Source organism: Ptychodera flava, chromosome 3, assembly GCF_041260155.1.
Source record: "Ptychodera flava strain L36383 chromosome 3, AS_Pfla_20210202, whole genome shotgun sequence".
Lineage (NCBI taxonomy): Eukaryota > Metazoa > Hemichordata > Enteropneusta > Ptychoderidae > Ptychodera > Ptychodera flava.
Window position 1 is genome coordinate 15,207,505 of NC_091930.1, and position 16,847 is coordinate 15,224,351.

The window sequence follows — 16,847 nt, forward strand, 5'->3', positions numbered from 1 at the left end:
TTATTACTACTAATAATGAGATATCATAATATCTATGACATGATATGACATTGGAAAAACTAATTTTTGCTGTAATGTTTCAGCACAAAGGACGGTCAAGTTTTTCAATTGTTTATAAAACAGTAATTGCATGCCCAGGCCAAAATGCACATTTATAGAAATACGATTTCAGTTATAACGCATTAGCAACACCGTCACAGAGTGAGGATCATAACTACAATAATCTTTTCTCGACATTTTGACGGGGATAGAAAGTGAAAGGATCAAAGGTCTGTCTTGCGAACTGGAGTAAACTATCTTGTCACGCATCACACATTTTCAATTTCGAACACTCAAATATAGTAATGCATGATAAACGTATGCGTCATTTCCGTCATGTTGCACGTGACAATCACGTGATCAGATATGATGAGAGTCTACCGCGAGTGTTGTAATTCTCGACGTGAATGCTTACGATATGTAACTGAGATCTAAGGGGCTAATGAACCTATTGGAAGGTAATTTTCTAAAGATGCCAGACAGCAGTTTCAATCTTCACACATCATCAGCTACTATTAATGTAAAGAAAACGATTAAAGTATTCTCATTATCTACCGTTTAGCATATTTTAAACAGACGTGACGTTTACAGCTTCTATCCGATTGAAATTTTACTTTTTGTGAACCAAGTTTTCTCAGTCATAATTTTAGACTACTCGTCAATTATTCCGCCGCTTGAGGGCACTAAATGAACCCACCTATCGTTTCACGAAAACCAAACATCTAATCTTTAACCGAGGCTTAATAAAAGCCTTGGCGCGTCTGCGGACCGCCTCATGTCATCCGTAAATACACTACCTTAAGTTTTCCAATCCAGCGATGCAGAAGCTCGCCTACAATATATTTTAATATGCGCAGAAGATGTGTATTTAGCAAGTCTAATAACATAAGCTGGTGTTGCGGAACCAATTTGAGAAATGGGATGACAGGCGCGTCTCCTGGGACAGTTCACGAGTGCAGCCCTGCGCGTGCGTACGGACAAGGGCTACAGTGGCATCGACGCTCATGGGTCCCAGCCCTTGCTAAACATTTACACTAATGCCTTCTGGGAGAACGTGACCTAACATATGTTTGAAAGACAGACTACAAGAAATTGACAATGTGGGACGTCTTCGCGGGAAACATGAGAAGCCCGGGTGTGTCATCATTGACAATTCTGCTCGCTTGGTTTGCTTTGGGAGCCGCCAGTGTCTTTGACTCGTCCACAGAAGGTAAATACTGAACAGTTAATTGATACAAAATGATGTTTCATGCAAAGTCAAGTGTTTGCTTTCGGTAAATTACCTTTAAGAAAAACCAACTCAGGTGATTGTTACAGCGGCTTAAGTCTTCACGAAATTGTAATACGGTCTTGGCGGGACACGTATAAGGGGACTTGACAACGGTTCTGTAACGCGTTTCTGTTTTTGTCGCTGGAAGACAAGTCTTTCGAAATATTAGTACTAGCAATTTCCTGTGGTGTCAATAGTCGGTCTATGTCCCGGAGGATGACTTGTTGAGTATTTCCTGCGCTGAACCTTCTGTTCCAACGCTCCTCGTATTAAGCGTTTTCAGTGGATTGGTTAATTTACCGTGGATGCGTATACGTTGCTGTTGATGACGTGACGCAATGTGTTCAGGTTTAGGTAATTCGCTTTGCGATGCAACGCAAAGCAATAGCCGGAAGCACTGACTTGAAAGTGCAATATCAGTTACATAGAGAGTCGAGTGACGTTTAGCTCACAAGTACTACATTTCGATACTGTCCGGGAGGAAAGTTCTGTATTCTCTAGGCCTTGATGAGGACAATAATGACTCCCAATTCTCACATAACTCACCACCAGTTACTGTATGTAGGGATTCTCTGTGAGCGCGAGAGAATCAATATTTATTACCCGCACGACAACCCTCCACGTTTGGTGATAAGTTTCGTCTCACCCTGAGCCCAGGCTTGATGTGTTTCTGTGTCTTACAAAATATTGGAAATGAGTGCGTTGAAATTCTGACTAGGAAGTGTATTTAACCGATCGCCAGGAGCAGGCATTAATATAAACAACATCCAGTGATACAATGTTAAAATTTAAACTGTTAATGAATTAATTATCTGCTCGCTCCGTCTCGGTGCGTCACAACTTCCTAGCTCTTAAACCAACAGAGCTATATTTCCCCTACTATATAAATGCGTAATCCATACCTGACACTGTTTAAACCATATTTCAGATTTTCTAAGGTTAATACCCGCTCATTTGATGTGCTCATGTTCGCTTCATTAATTGTTAAATTTTTGGTTGAGTCTATCACCCTTGTAAATCTTCAACCTAAAAAGAAAATAATGTCTAAATGGTATATGTACCCGTTAGCGTTATAATATATTTTTTCTGTATATCGTCAAACATCTACTAAAGATTACTCGGCAAAATAAAGTGGATGAAAGCGAAAGCAGATAGAAAGTGCAGGTAGCTTTTATAATTTTTTTTTTTCATTTGTTGATTTTCGTTATTTTTGCCATCAAAAATAATCTCTTAAAAAACACGCTTCGAGACAAAAATGCCCATATTGAGTAAATAAGTGCTATATTTGTTCTATAGTTCCTAACAGCCTATAACCTCCGACTGGAATTTACAATGTTCTTAAAAGAAAGCTCTTTACAATGTCGACAAAATATTTGCTTTAGAGCAATGAATGGCGATGTAGAGAGGATACTGGCGAGTATCTTAATCACAAGACCGTGGAATACGAAGATTGGGAATGCAAAATTGTTGACATACCGTGCAATACCTGGCGCGTTCTGATTAATTTTTAAAATGAGTTACATTTCAAAACAATTTAAGCATAAGTGTCCCTGGAATTTGTATATGTAGCTCGTTATCCCCGTTAATAAACCGTCCGATGATGACGAAGTTAAATTAGTCACCTGGACTGGACCAAATTAGAAAAGAACGGAGTGTGTGCGAGTGACGTTGTTTTTTTAAATTAAATCCCAGTCCCCATAGCACGGCAACTCGCCTACTCATCACCTACATGGACGCACACAAAATTTCACAGCATGTTTGCATTAAAAGCTACTCGCTTCCCCCTAGCAACTTAGTAATTTATGCTGTAAAAGCGTTTAAAACAACGCCCAGAACGGCAGCGAATTCGTTGGACAGGGATTGACCGTACAGTCGTTAATTTCAGTGAGATCGGATGATCGATGAAGTGTATTTTGGCAGGTAATTTATGTCGACACGGAGACAGTCGCATATTAAACGCCAAGTGCCATGATTTCTTACCCCCCCCCCCTCCCAAATTACAAAAAAAATTGACTATCCGGATGCTTCTTTTCAAAGGGGTGAATTTTCTCAGGGAGCACGCCACACAAAACGTCGATTCTGACCTACAATTGTAGCCGGTTGCTCAGGAGAAAAAGTTCACAATGTGAGTGAGAATGGCACGCTGGGCCGCCATCGACGTTGACAAAAGAACGGATAGCAAAGACAGAGAAGAGCAACGAAGCGAAGCGAAAAGAGTTTTTAGACATTGATAAGATTAAATTGCCTCGACAGGAGGGAGTAATTAGCACACTAATGAAAACCTTGATGGTAGTGTGTCATGCTTTCCAGCAGAAAAACCTTATTTTGTCGCGGAAATTAGAGTATGAATACATTTCTTGATACGAATCCAACAAAAGAAGACACGAGTAGACAAACAGCTTTATTTACACTGCGAAGGAGGATGTTCAGCTTGATAATTAAATATCAGAAGGGTTGTTGACTGCATTGTCAGCTGATGACATGTTCCTCCTACGTGAAAGGAGAAAATATATATACATTGCTAATATCTGCAATAATTGAATTAGCATAGAGAGAAAAACGCAGACTCCAATACAGTCGCTGAGAGAATTAACACTGCGACTAACCGATATAAAATTGTGATCAACAATCACATTTGCAATTATTATTGCGATATCATTAAAGTGCGGTAAAGCTTAAACAAGAAATTATGTTTTTTTTCCGAAAGATGGAGTTTTGGAGGGGGCTTTTAACCCTAGATGTCACTTATTTGAACGTTAAATGCCTAAATTTTATTTACAACACAATGGTCGAAAGCCTTTACTGTAAAGTAATGTTTACGGAGAGAACACCAATTACAAGCCTTATGTAATTATATTTCAACGCTGCCAGATGTTTAGAAATTTAACCCTACGAAGAGAAATATATTAACACCAATATTCAATTTTGAACACACGTGTGCAGATTGTGTTAATCAGCCATTGTATTGAACACCTAGGTGTTCCATTACTGAAAATGTGTTCAAAACCGAACGTATTTACGCCTTCAAATGGCCGTAACATTTTTTGAACGAAATATGTGTCAATGGCTAGAGAACACTATATACACTTGTTGGACACCATCAATTTTAGGCGTTCAGGGGTAGTCCAAACCTTGAAATAACATAACACACAGTGATATTCAGTACAATTGATTCATTTTGATTATATACTAACGATGACTCGAGTAAAGTACAAGTATTTAGTGTCAAATGGACGAATAAATATAACCACTTTGTTAAGTTTGTTAAAAAAAACACCGTCAGAGTCTTACACCTTTCCTATCAAAAATTAAACAGAAAGAAAGTTCCACACTAACAGTGTGGAACCAATTTTTAAAGCAATATTGTAATCAGCGTTGAAAACAGGTTTTACTTACATATAATTTGGGTCAAGTTGTATGTTTATACTATCTTGTTAAAATCATACAAAAAGAATGGTGTTTAAAATATATGTGTGAAATGCATACACTCTGTTTGTAAGATAATTTCTTGAAGCCATTTTACTTGTAAAGACACATAAATTTCGGAAAAAGATAGTCAAGGATTCCCTTATGCATATGATACATAGTTTTTTCTATGTTACAGTGAATTCACAAAGTTAACATGTCAAATTGTCAAAGTGTCACATTTAGGCACAGTATGCAGAAATTGGGTCTTTGGCAGTGTCAAACCTATTTCCTTGTCCAGCAAAGTCCTTCATCAACAAAAGGATTTTGTTTTTGATACCTTGAATTATAAATCCTCAAATAAATCAATGACATTTCAAAAATCTACTTCTCAGAAATTAAAAACACATTAACTAATTAAGACCTCGTTTCATTAGTTTTGCTCTGTGTATCAACAAGCGTTTGCTCTTAAACCTGCAGGAAATTTTAGTCCTTACTGAAACACCCTGGTAAAAGAAAATTGCCGTCTGAAACCCATGGCAACAAACTAAAGTAGCTTACTAGCCCATTCTACACCAATACAGAAATAGTATAGCGGCCGATAGAGCTCGCTGTGTTATGTAGATAATTTTTGATAGCTCTCTTTAGGATGGCTTGACAACAAATGGCAAAAATAGCTGCAAAATACAGAATTGAAGATTTCCTCATAATATGAATATATCAAATTGCGACCACCCCCAAAAATGTGTCTTGCAAATACCAAAGCTATCAGACGAGCACATTTGAGAACCATGTTTTGACCAAAAAATGGTAAAAATTGCAAACAAAATAGAAAATTGCACACTTCATCATAATATTGCCTATAAACTTGATGTCAAAGCAATCAGACAATGAGCTATTGTAAAAAATGACCAAAAATGACAAAAAAATGACTTAGAAACACAAATTTGCATATAACCGCCCAACATGAACATATCTGATAGCGGTAGTCCCTGTGACCTGTAATCCAAATATTTAAGGAATCGTACTGACTGTTTTGACGAAAAGGCTTCTGGTGTAAAAATATGAGGACGATGCCACACCCGTTAGATAAGCTGTGCGTCGCTGACACAGAAGCTAAAAAACGGTTACTAATCCATAACAAAAATACAGAAATTTATCGTATTTAGTTTCTGGCCCTTTAACCTTTAGCAACCGATGAACTGATGCCCTCAAGCTTGTTTCCAGACAGACCTATCCTCAATACAAATACATATACAAGGTATAGAAGATGACCTAGATCAATCCACAATACACATACATGCACACAGTATGGAAGATGACCCCGCCCTATCCTATCCTAATAACAACACAATAAGTACAGTCATGTACACATGATAACAGAAGGTGACCCCGGCCTATCAACAAATACTGGCATGTACATGCTATGGAGATGACCTGGCCTATCCACACCATCTCATGTCATGATGTGTACGTGTACTGAGTAATTGTATCTGCGTATTGTGGATAGGCCTAGGTCATCTTATTTGCATAGGCCATAATGTTTGCATGACGATAGGCCCATGACGTCGTGCAGTGAAGGTTTACCACCTGCCACCCAAAGGAAAAAAAATCACACATTTTAACCATTCCAAATTCCATTCTATACAATAACTACGAAGGATAATAATACAGATGCTTTAAAATTTAACACATTTTACTATTTTGGAGAGAAAACTTACCCTTTTTGGTCTTGCTTCTGCACAAGCAAGACTGCAGCGTACGTGTACAAGAAAAATGCCACAAGTTCTATTTTGATGCGTGATGGGATAAGAAAAGAGACCAAACTTAAACACCAAGTGTTTCGGACTAGAACGTCTCTTGTACGCCGATGTTAAAATCAAAAAGTTCATCGTGGTTTTCGGATTTTCTTTTCAATTCTGCAAAATTTCAACTCGTACTAACATGTGCAAAATTATTTTTTAAACTTCCCTTTTTTAGAGAAAATCATGCTCGCAGCAGTTGTAGACCATGGATATTTTTCACTTCCTGAGAAATGCGGTAAATCGAAATCCGTGTACGTTTGCCAGACAGCAAGGCAGAAGTAAATTGAATATAACCATAGAAAAGTAAAAAAAAAATTAAGATTGTTGTTTCACAGTATTGTAAATTTCTGTATTGCTGAGTTTTTGAACGCTTGAAGGAGATGTTTGTAAACACACCATGTTTAGGTCTTGAAATGTACATCAGTTTTTTATTTAAAATGTTCACAACTTCAAAGTTTAACACCGTCATTTACATTTTGAACGCTTAATTCCTAGTATCCGCTATTTTAAAGTGTGGGCGTCTTGGGAAAATATTCCTCCAATTTCCAATACACCTGGTCTACCATTTGTGAGGGCTGGTTTTAAAGGTCTCTGAGTAAACATTTTATCGTCCTAATATTTCGAAAACCAAAAACTCCACTTTCCCAACAGAGAAAACGCATTTTGAAATAAAATAACTATCGGTAAATGTTTAGGTAATAAGTTTCTCTAGTGCCAACTTTTGCACAGCGACCCTTGATTCTTATTCTTAATTGGTAATATAAGTGATGACAGTTTCAATAAGGATAGTTTGAGGAAAAATCTTGACTCTTTTTACTTTCGAGGCGCATACTTCTATTATGGTTGGTAAGCTTTTATTTCTAAACAAGTGTTCGCCGTTTGCAAAGTGTGGCATTTAAAGCATAGAGCAAAATGTGGGAAAGTAGCGTCCAACTGTATTTGCAAAGGGACAAAAACAGCTGCACCTGGAATATTTATCAATACACAGTGTTCGAAGCGGAATAAAAGAGAGGTTGGGTACAATAACTGAGAATTGTGCTCTTTTCGTCCGTGGCTCGAAAGTATTGACTTTATTTCTGGTGTTACTGACTCTTCCAGTGTTCTGTGGCCGTTACATCGAAGTGACCACAAGTTCGAACCACAACGCCACCGTGTCAACAGCCAATCGGAGCGAAGAGAACACCGTGTGCACCGAGGACGGCGAAAAATGCGTAGCAAAATGGCGAATACATGCATCAGATGCGAAGACCATCCGAATACGATTTCACAGCTTGGACATACCAGGCACAAGTGATTGGCTTGACATATACAAGGCGAGGGAGTGTCCAAGTGAGGCACAGAAGGAGTACAGACGTTTTAATAATTATAGCCCACCAAGGGAAGAATTGGTCATTGACAACGGATTTGCCTGGGTAAGGCTAAGGTCATACGGGGAACACAAGTACAATAACCAATTTAGTCTAACTGCCCTTTCAGGTATGTTTATCTGTACACAACTGCTGGCCGTCAATGGTCTTTATTTTAGTTGTCAATGACAACGAATGCAACGATGATGTATGTATGTATGTATGTATGTATGTATGTGTGTATGTATGTATGTATGTATGTATGTATGTATGTATGTATGTACGTATGTATGTATGTATGTATGTATGTATGTATGTATGTATGTATGTATGTATGTATGTATGTATGTATGTATTTATGTATGTATTATGTATGTATGTATGTATGTATGTATGTGTGTGTGTGTGTGTGTGTGTATGTATGTATGTATGTATGTATGTATGTATGTATGTATGTATGTATGTATGTATGTATGTATGTATGTATGTATGTGCGCACACACGTTTGTCTATCTATCTATCAATAAACCCTTTCTATTTTAAGTTTGGCTCGTTTACATTCTTTACAATTTTTCCTTGTCAAATTTCTGTTACAAAATGTTACAAATGCTTTTAGTGTTACATGAATTAAGTCAGCGGCCGAAGTACCCTTACAGCAGTGTATTTTGTATATTTTCTTCATCAGTTTGATTTATTTAATCGTCATGACTCAGCAAATTGTAACTGAGTAAACCTAAGATAGATCAGCGGTCGATATACGTATATAATCAAACATATTTCCGTAACATTCATTAAACGTTCTGTTATTTAGGGCACACGCATAACATATTCTTGGTCTTCGTATTGCATTTTCCATGTAGATGTCAACGACTGTGCTTCAAGCCCGTGTGAAAACAACGGCATTTGCATAGACATATACCGTGACTACACATGTTCCTGTGTAGGTGGCATGTCGGGGAAAAACTGTGAAATCGGTAGGTGCTCATTTTAGAAACGCTGCAATTGCTACTGCAACTGCTAAAGTAGTATGCGCCTCGAAAGTGAAAGACTTAACCCTTCGCTCAAACTTTCCTCAAGGAATATATTATTTCAACCATTCTCTTTCAAAATAAATGATAGAAATTGGGGGTCACGGTGAAAAAATTGGAACTAGCGAAACAAATTACCGAACATTTGGGATGTTCGAAATTCAAAATAGCCGCCATCCCTGCGTTAACTCTGGTGGGGAAAATTGAATTAAGAATGTTCGAAAAAACTAAGACTACCAATTTATATATCTCCATGAGCTGTAAATGAGCCCCTACAAGTGGGAGGACAGAAAAGAATTGGAAAAATTTGAGAGTCGGAGGCGCGTTCTACCTTATGTAAATGATAGGAGTTGAATCCGTCGATGGATAAACAAGGACAGGCCTTCATAACAATTTCTATTCATTACAAATTCACAGAGTCAATTTTTATTTGGCAATATTTGGAGAAGTTAGTGACATTCTCGTTATCCTGAAGAATGTGTTTTTCTGAGGATATGTTCAATGAATAATTAAAGAATATTGCTCCTGTAAAGGTTGAATTCTCTTTCTGTCTGTGTGTCAATTGGCCTGTCTCTGTCTCTGTCTCTGTCTGTCTGTCTGTCTGTCTGTCTGTCTGTCTGTCTCTCTCTCTCTCTCTCTCCTTCTCTCCTCTCTCTCTCTCTCTCTCTCTCTCTCTCTCTCTCTCTCTCTCTCTCTCTCTCTCTCTCTCTCTCTCCTCTCTCTCTCTCTCTCTCTCTCCATTCCATGGACAGACATCGCAAAAATGACAGCATCACCATCCGGGACGACTCACGAAAATGCCATATTGACGAGAAAGTCGACTGTGCTTATGAACTCAACAGCATAAAACAACAACAACAGCAGCAGACGACGGACACATCTTCAACAGCTACGCAAAAAGAGGCCGGCGTCGTTTTGACCGGAAACACAGCCTTTGTAACGCGGGGTAAAAAACAGTTTATTGTATATCGCCATAACAACAAAAAAATTATCTACCAGTTTTCGTTTTGTCCCTTCAGCGCTGTTAAGTATTGATCCTGTGGCTGATTAGAATGAAATGGTCTGATTAAAGTCATAACAGAATAATTTAAAACGTGACAGTGTCATCAACTTCAGGGACTGTGTGTTAGAAAATAGAAGGCTAAAAAACGTTCCCGTAGGCTGTAACGGTAACATCAATCATGTGTTATTTTCAGCAAAGTAAGCAGAGACAGACAAGCTGTAAAACGAAACAAGTCTAAAAGTAAAGAGCTTTAGCATGTCACAAGAAGACTTGCTCCAAACAAGAGGGACATGTTGTTTTTCCCCTACTTTAATTTCCTGTTATTAACCGCTTTCATGTACAGCTATTTATGAAGTGCAGTGTAAACATTTAATCAGTCAATAGAGTTTTCCGTAAAAACGACTTTCCCGCCTTCAATGACGTCGCCAAAACGGTATAGCGATCAATCATCGAAACTTGAGCGGACTAACTGTGACTGCTTCCCATCTTCGCGTATATACGTTTTCTGGAGCAGAAGGGACTAAATTAAAGAAAAAACTAGTATTGTATACAATGTATCACTTACATTGATTGTGGCATGTATTCTGGTATTCGTTTTGAGGTTCCTGGCTCATGTAAAGCGCAGTACAAATATTTAAATTGTACAAAAATAATAGTACAGAAATAAATTTATCTAGCTGATTAAAGTAAAATATTACAGTGCCGAGGGTCAAAGTTAGCGGATGTATGTAATCGTCAATTTGGGTTTCATTTGGGCAACTGCTGTGTGAACGGATTCAAAGAATATATTGTTTTAAAGAGTTCCGGAATATGACCTGCTCGTAATTCTAATGAGCTTGTCATAGTTCGGGTTTTTGAAATTCCCTCGTGGTGCCAGCTTTAGACTACACTGTGGTTATGTACGTCAAATTTACCTTCGTTCACATAACAATTGTATACGCCACGTGAGAATTCGTTCAATGCACGCTGTTTTCTGTGTCATACAGGGACGACAGATAAAGATGACACAGCATACCCAGTGAGGGCGACTGTCAACACAGTACAAGGCAAAAGTAAGTTCAAGTACTCATATTCCCCTAACCTACCATAGCTATACAACGAATCTAGTATAGGACTGTTCATGATTGACGTCATTGTTTTAAAACATTTTTCCGCATTTTGAAATTACGCTTTTGAAAATTACGCATGCAAGAATGACGAAAATTCATCTTAATAGGCAACTGCTAGTATAACAAGGGATACTAATATTGACGACACAGAATATAAGCTGCAAAAACAGCCACACATGCAACATTGATACAATTTGTCCGCATTTCAAGCATTAGTGCGAGATGTCACGTGCGTGCAGCTATATTTAGTAACAAACCTGTAACCGTGAACAGCGCTATTTTTGCACCAAGTGTGTACCCACTATACAATGTAACGTTGCTATTTACGTAGCACTTTATTGTTCACTCTACCTTGCTTTTGCATGTAGATGGCAGTAGAAATAGCGCCAAACGGCCTTACAAATGCACTCCCATGATCATTAACTGTAATCGTAAATTCATCCGTCTTTTTCGTGTTTATCACGACCAGCTCTTTATGAGCATCAGCAGTTCTGACTTCGAGAAAGAATTCATCTTCATCAATGACTAACATCATACAATATTTTATCATAAACCCATGCCCAATCGCTTCATCATCAACGTGACGTTTAACGTAAAATATCAGCCGTGATATTTCACGGTAAACGTCAAGATATGCACGATTAATGTCGCCAGTTCTGGAGTATTCCCGAACTACGTTTGCAATGTAATAGTAAATAACGTAACAAGAAAATGGCTGCCGCTCTCTGAATACGGGAATTGCATATTGAATCTTGTAATATTTTTTCCGTTGTTTTCCTTTGTCATTTTTTTGTCAATTTTTGGACAAGCTCTAGCAAACATTCTGCAATTCTCCCGGCACAGTCTACCTCCGAATAGGTAGTAAGCGCGTGCCATGACGGTGACAACGATGTCGAGGGCGCGACAACCTGCTGACATGGCAACTCTCAGTGTAAACAAACAAAATGGCCGCCTCTCATCGGCTCTGTTAAAGACGATCGAGCCTGATCGCAATCGAGGGAGATTTAAAGCGGTAGAAAGTTTTAAATTGGTTACTATTGTAATAACACATGGCACCATAAAACGTTCTTCCCGAGCGATTGTTTTTGAGTTTGGTATCTTTACTGAAGCCTGTTTACAAAGGTAGTTACATATCTATGCGCATAGCGAAATAAAAATAAATCCTTAAAATTTCAGGTTTGTCCTATCATTTGTAAAGTTCAGGGCATGGGTATCTGATAAATCGGTTATTACCCAATATCGCTTACATTTCCTTGCGTCGTATTTGCTTTCATGTCAGTATTGCTTCGTCAGACACTCAACTTTGCTGTTCTCTTGTCCGACGCAGCACAAATGACACCCATGCTGATATGACACAGGAACAGGCGATATTTTGCAATAACCTCTAAATACTATGTCGCCAAGAGGGTTCGTTCCTTCACTACCATTTTTTAAATCAAGAAATTGTCCGGTCAATTAATCAAAAATTGATAAATAAAAAGTACGATGAATATCACCTTTTTATACTTGTTTCACTTTGAACGCATCACAGGTTCTGATAAGTGTCGCACTTGCGGTTACTACTTTCCGAACCAGATTTTGTGAGGACCCAGCGGGTGGATATAACTGCAGATGCGCAGATGGTTTCGAAGAGATGGCTGGTGTTTGTAAGCCCTCTCCGCAGGGGAAGGCTGAAATATGCGATGGTAATGGCAAGTGTTTGGTTTTTTTTGTTTTTTTTTTTTGTTTTTTTTTAATTCTTGTTTTATGGGGACAGAGCTATCGTTCATCTTACTACCATGCGGTCTGAACATGATAATTTGCGTTATTTAAATAGCGAAACGATACATTCAGCGTGTGGAAATGTACTATATGTTGAAGGTAACCATAGATTTGAATATAAAAGTGTCTAAATTGTCTGTCAAGGGATAAAGCTGTGGTCTTTTCAAAATTTTATTATTATTTATTATTATAGCTTCAAATCCGTCCGGTAAGTTCTTATTCCAAGGGCCGCATATGTGAAGTTTACCTGCGAAAATTAAGTACACACGAATATACGTGAAATACACTTAAGGTAGTTCGCGCCAAGAAATTGAAAAGCCTAAACATTTTGTTCCCAAACGTTCCTCAAGAAAACATTAAATTATTCCCTAGGCCGTTGAAACCAAGAATGATAATCATAGGTCTTTCGATAACAAGAATGATAATCATGGGTCTTTCGATAACAAGAATGATAATCATGGGTCTTTCGATAACAAGAATGATAATCATGGGTCTTTCGATAACAAGAATGATAATCATTGGTCTTTCGATAACAAGAATGATAATCATGGGTTACAGTGAACAATGTTGTACTAGAGAAAAGCGGGATATAAGATATTAAAATGGCCGCCAGTCCTGTGTTAACTCTTTGGACAAAACTTATTTATCTATTTATTTATTCACATTAAAAGATTACAAATTTATAGACACCGATTGAGTGACAATTTCACAATTGGGCCGTAATGTTCCATGGGTCCTACGATTTAATTTTCGATATTCAAAAAATTAATGAGTCGATGGAAACTTTATTTAGTCCATGGGTTTCAAAATGAGCTCTACAAATGGTAGACAAAATGCACATGCAGAACAAAAGGTTTAGTTTGAATTTTTTCCCTGAGGCATATATAGCATTCTACAACTTTAAACGTTAAACTTCACCTGCTGATCCTACTAAAGGGTGTAGCAGCCATTAAAACCATCAAGAATCGAGTTGCATTAACAAGCAATGTTAGCGACAAGAGAAGCCGATGGCACGGGAAATGTACAGTCCAAGCCTTTTGACAACAAGTAGTAGGTTTCGACAAGCTACCTCATGTGTGCGCAGTGTTTCGTGCGCATGGACAAAATGGCTCTCCCTTGTCCCTCTTATTGGCTGATACTGAATCACCCCAGTCGTATAGCAATTTAACATTTTCTTACTTAGGGGTTCAAGAGACATACCGTACAATAAGTAAAGATAGAACATGTTTTCACAAACCGTAAATGACTATAATGTTTTGCCTTCGAATCCAAACAGTGTTCTATATCTTATTCTTGTGGATTTTATTTTGTTTTGTTATTTTTGTTTTCAGAAGAGACTGTTACAAAGAAATGTCCACGGGAAGTCAGTGACATTGGAGTAGCTAAATGGAAAGAGACAGCTGCCGGCTGTGTGACAGAAAGAAAGCCTTGCAGTGGCCCGTCAGTCGGTAAGCGGCAGAATACTCCCTTGGGGTCAACATTGCAGAACATCTTTTGTAGGGGGAGTCTATTAGTTTGAGGAGCTGACCCTTAAACTCACCATGACAGAAATCATCTCTTTAACGGTAACCAGTTTATCACACACACAAAATATCCCTGACATGCGCCAATTTTCACGTAATGGTATTCGCGTGGTTTTGTTTGAATTCTTTCCGACAATACAGTCGACATTCTGTTGCATGGGGGAATTTAATCTTTTCAATACGCCAAGGTAGAAATTAAACGAATACAACAATTCACCAATTACCAATACCATCGCGTATCAATCGCGTACTGTCCTAACTACACGGCGAATTATTAATGTTTCAGTAACAGGCAGGCGGAATTTATCAAAGCATCATGTACTATTAATATTTAAAACCTGAAAGAAATCATCATAGAACATCTGTTCAATGATTAATGAAAAACACGACGGAAGGTTAATACGTGTTCTGTTGGTTCGTCAGCGGGAACGATGACCAGAAAGTGTGGAAGTGATGGGCAATGGCTTGATCCCGATGTAACGCAGTGCGTCTCTGAGGATTTCTTTGAGATCAATGCCAAGGTAAATATGATCTATACGTCGGTGTTTTCCAATGGTCCTGTCTGTCGGTCGATTGTTTCGGAGCGTACTCGTTTTGCCCCAGCTCACTGCATCAAAACACAATAACACGATAAATTCACATTAATTAGTTGCCTATATTATTGAATAATACAAGTGAATTCACATGAATCCACCTGAATACAGGTTAGCTGAATACAAGCAAAGGATTCTTGACTGTATACGTCTGTATATGCACTCTTCAGCTAAAATACGGCAATAATCCATGCTGATACAGTAAGTAAGCTTATTATGGGTTTTCATGCAGTGCAGGCGATCAGTGATCCTGCTCGCCATTTGTGTGTACACCGACTGGATTGGATAAGTTGCAATACTCTTCTGCACCATTAATTTTAATTTTTTTGAAAGTATAAACTCGTCCTTTCGGAATCTTCCCATTGGATATATTTAACGGTCCTTTAATTACGTGTTTTATTGTGTAAAGAGTTGTGCAGCTCCTTGAGATATCCGTTTTCATGCAAGGCGTGTTTTTGAGAATTGCATGTACTATTCCTTTTAATCACCTGTCAAGGAAATAACGTGTTCTTGTCGAGGTTCAAACTTATTTAGAATTCGAGAGACTTGATGACGACTTTATTACATTTTTGCCGTCTTGTAATCTTTGCGCGTATATCATTTTGCCAATCATGTGTTTTCTTTCAACAGGCTGAAAGGGCAAACACCCTGTCTTCCGCTAACGAGGTACTGGGCGATCTCGAAAGCATCGTAGAATCGGATGACATCATCACGCCTGGTAATCTCTTGGCCAGCGCCGAGGTCGTTCGAAATCTACTGAATGCGTCCCGTTGACGTTTAACGCAAGCGAAGATTCGAAGAAAGCATTTATCTACGTAGGTATTTGTCATACTTAGCTGAACGGTGAGCTAACTCAATCGCTGTCGATATCATTTCATCACACTTTTTGATCTCAAATGAAAAGCTATGCAATCATAAGGTTTAGGATTTAAATTGTGTGTTGAATTAGGCGTTACCTCAGTGTTAATATTTGTTGGATGAGATATTCAATCGTATGTGGGTATCTTGTGAAATACATAGAATTTTCTCGCGACGGTTGAGAGAGAGAAATACACCTCACCGGAATACTGAGGTATCCCCGCCAATTAATTTGAAGACTTCAAACCTTTGCTTAAACTTTCCGTCGGGAAACTTCAAATCATTAACTTTCGAAATCAAGAATGAAGGTCAGGGGTCACCGAGCAACATTTGGTACCCGAAAAAGCAAATTTTCCAAACTTATACAAACCCAGCTTTGATGTTCAAAATGGCCAACGTCGATGCCCACTCTACGAGTGAAAATTAAATTTTCAATTTTCCCAACGTAAGCCGGTTAAAACATTACTTACTCTATGCGGTTCAATTGAGTCTTCACAAGTGGTAGACCAAAACAGATTATTGTAGATTGTGAGAGTTAGAATATCTGTTCCTAAGACACATTCTATATTTATAGCACGTGCAAACGAATAGGTAAACCGTCGTTGTTTCTTACTACATTTTTTTTCATTATACAAGAAATGACCCTTTCATGTGCAATTTAACTAATTTCCAATCGAATTCAAGGCCGCTATAAGGACACTGCGTGTATAGCTTTTATTTAATTAGACATGTCAATAATCAGGTTGATTTCTTTTTTCAAGGACGTTTTCAAGCTGGTGGGATCTTACTTTGGCGAAGAACTGTATGATGTTTGGCATGATATATTCCAGGTAGGAAGAGTATGTTATGGAAGACCGGTCACGACATGCGACATGCGACCTGCGACTTCAAAACTGCGACCTGCGTCCTGCGAGTTTGAAACATACGACCTGCGACTTCGGCATTTAGACCAAGGTGTAGGCCTAACCTGCGACTTCACAACAGCGACCTGCGTCCTGCGTGTTTGTCAAACTGCGATATCAGTCTTGATTTGTTCGCACCATTGCTCTGAACACGAGCCTGAAAACACGAGGGACACCATTGCACTATATTAAAACAGCCGGTTTA

General features: G+C 38.4%; 1 protein-coding gene across 2 annotated transcripts in view; it reads left to right on the plus strand.

Moving 5' to 3' along the window:
- Positions 1-1,043: 1,043 nt before the first annotated feature.
- Positions 1,044-16,847, plus strand: part of LOC139129608 (coagulation factor X-like) — a 34,646-nt gene continuing 18,842 nt past the window's right edge. Inside the window, exons 1-10 of one of the 2 annotated variants that reach the window (XM_070695271.1) lie at positions 1,044-1,249; positions 7,618-7,995; positions 8,726-8,839; positions 9,646-9,839; positions 10,883-10,948; positions 12,537-12,690; positions 14,098-14,214; positions 14,713-14,810; positions 15,513-15,697; positions 16,502-16,570. In XM_070695271.1, coding sequence (XP_070551372.1) covers positions 1,138-1,249; positions 7,618-7,995; positions 8,726-8,839; positions 9,646-9,740 — 699 coding nt within the window. In that variant the 5' untranslated portion in view covers positions 1,044-1,137 and the 3' untranslated portion in view covers positions 9,741-9,839; positions 10,883-10,948; positions 12,537-12,690; ... (2 more) ...; positions 15,513-15,697; positions 16,502-16,570. The remainder of the gene's footprint in view (positions 1,250-7,617; positions 7,996-8,725; positions 8,840-9,645; positions 9,840-10,882; positions 10,949-12,536; positions 12,691-14,097; positions 14,215-14,712; positions 14,811-15,512; positions 15,698-16,501; positions 16,571-16,847) is intronic. The other variant, XM_070695272.1, reaches the window with a different exon arrangement.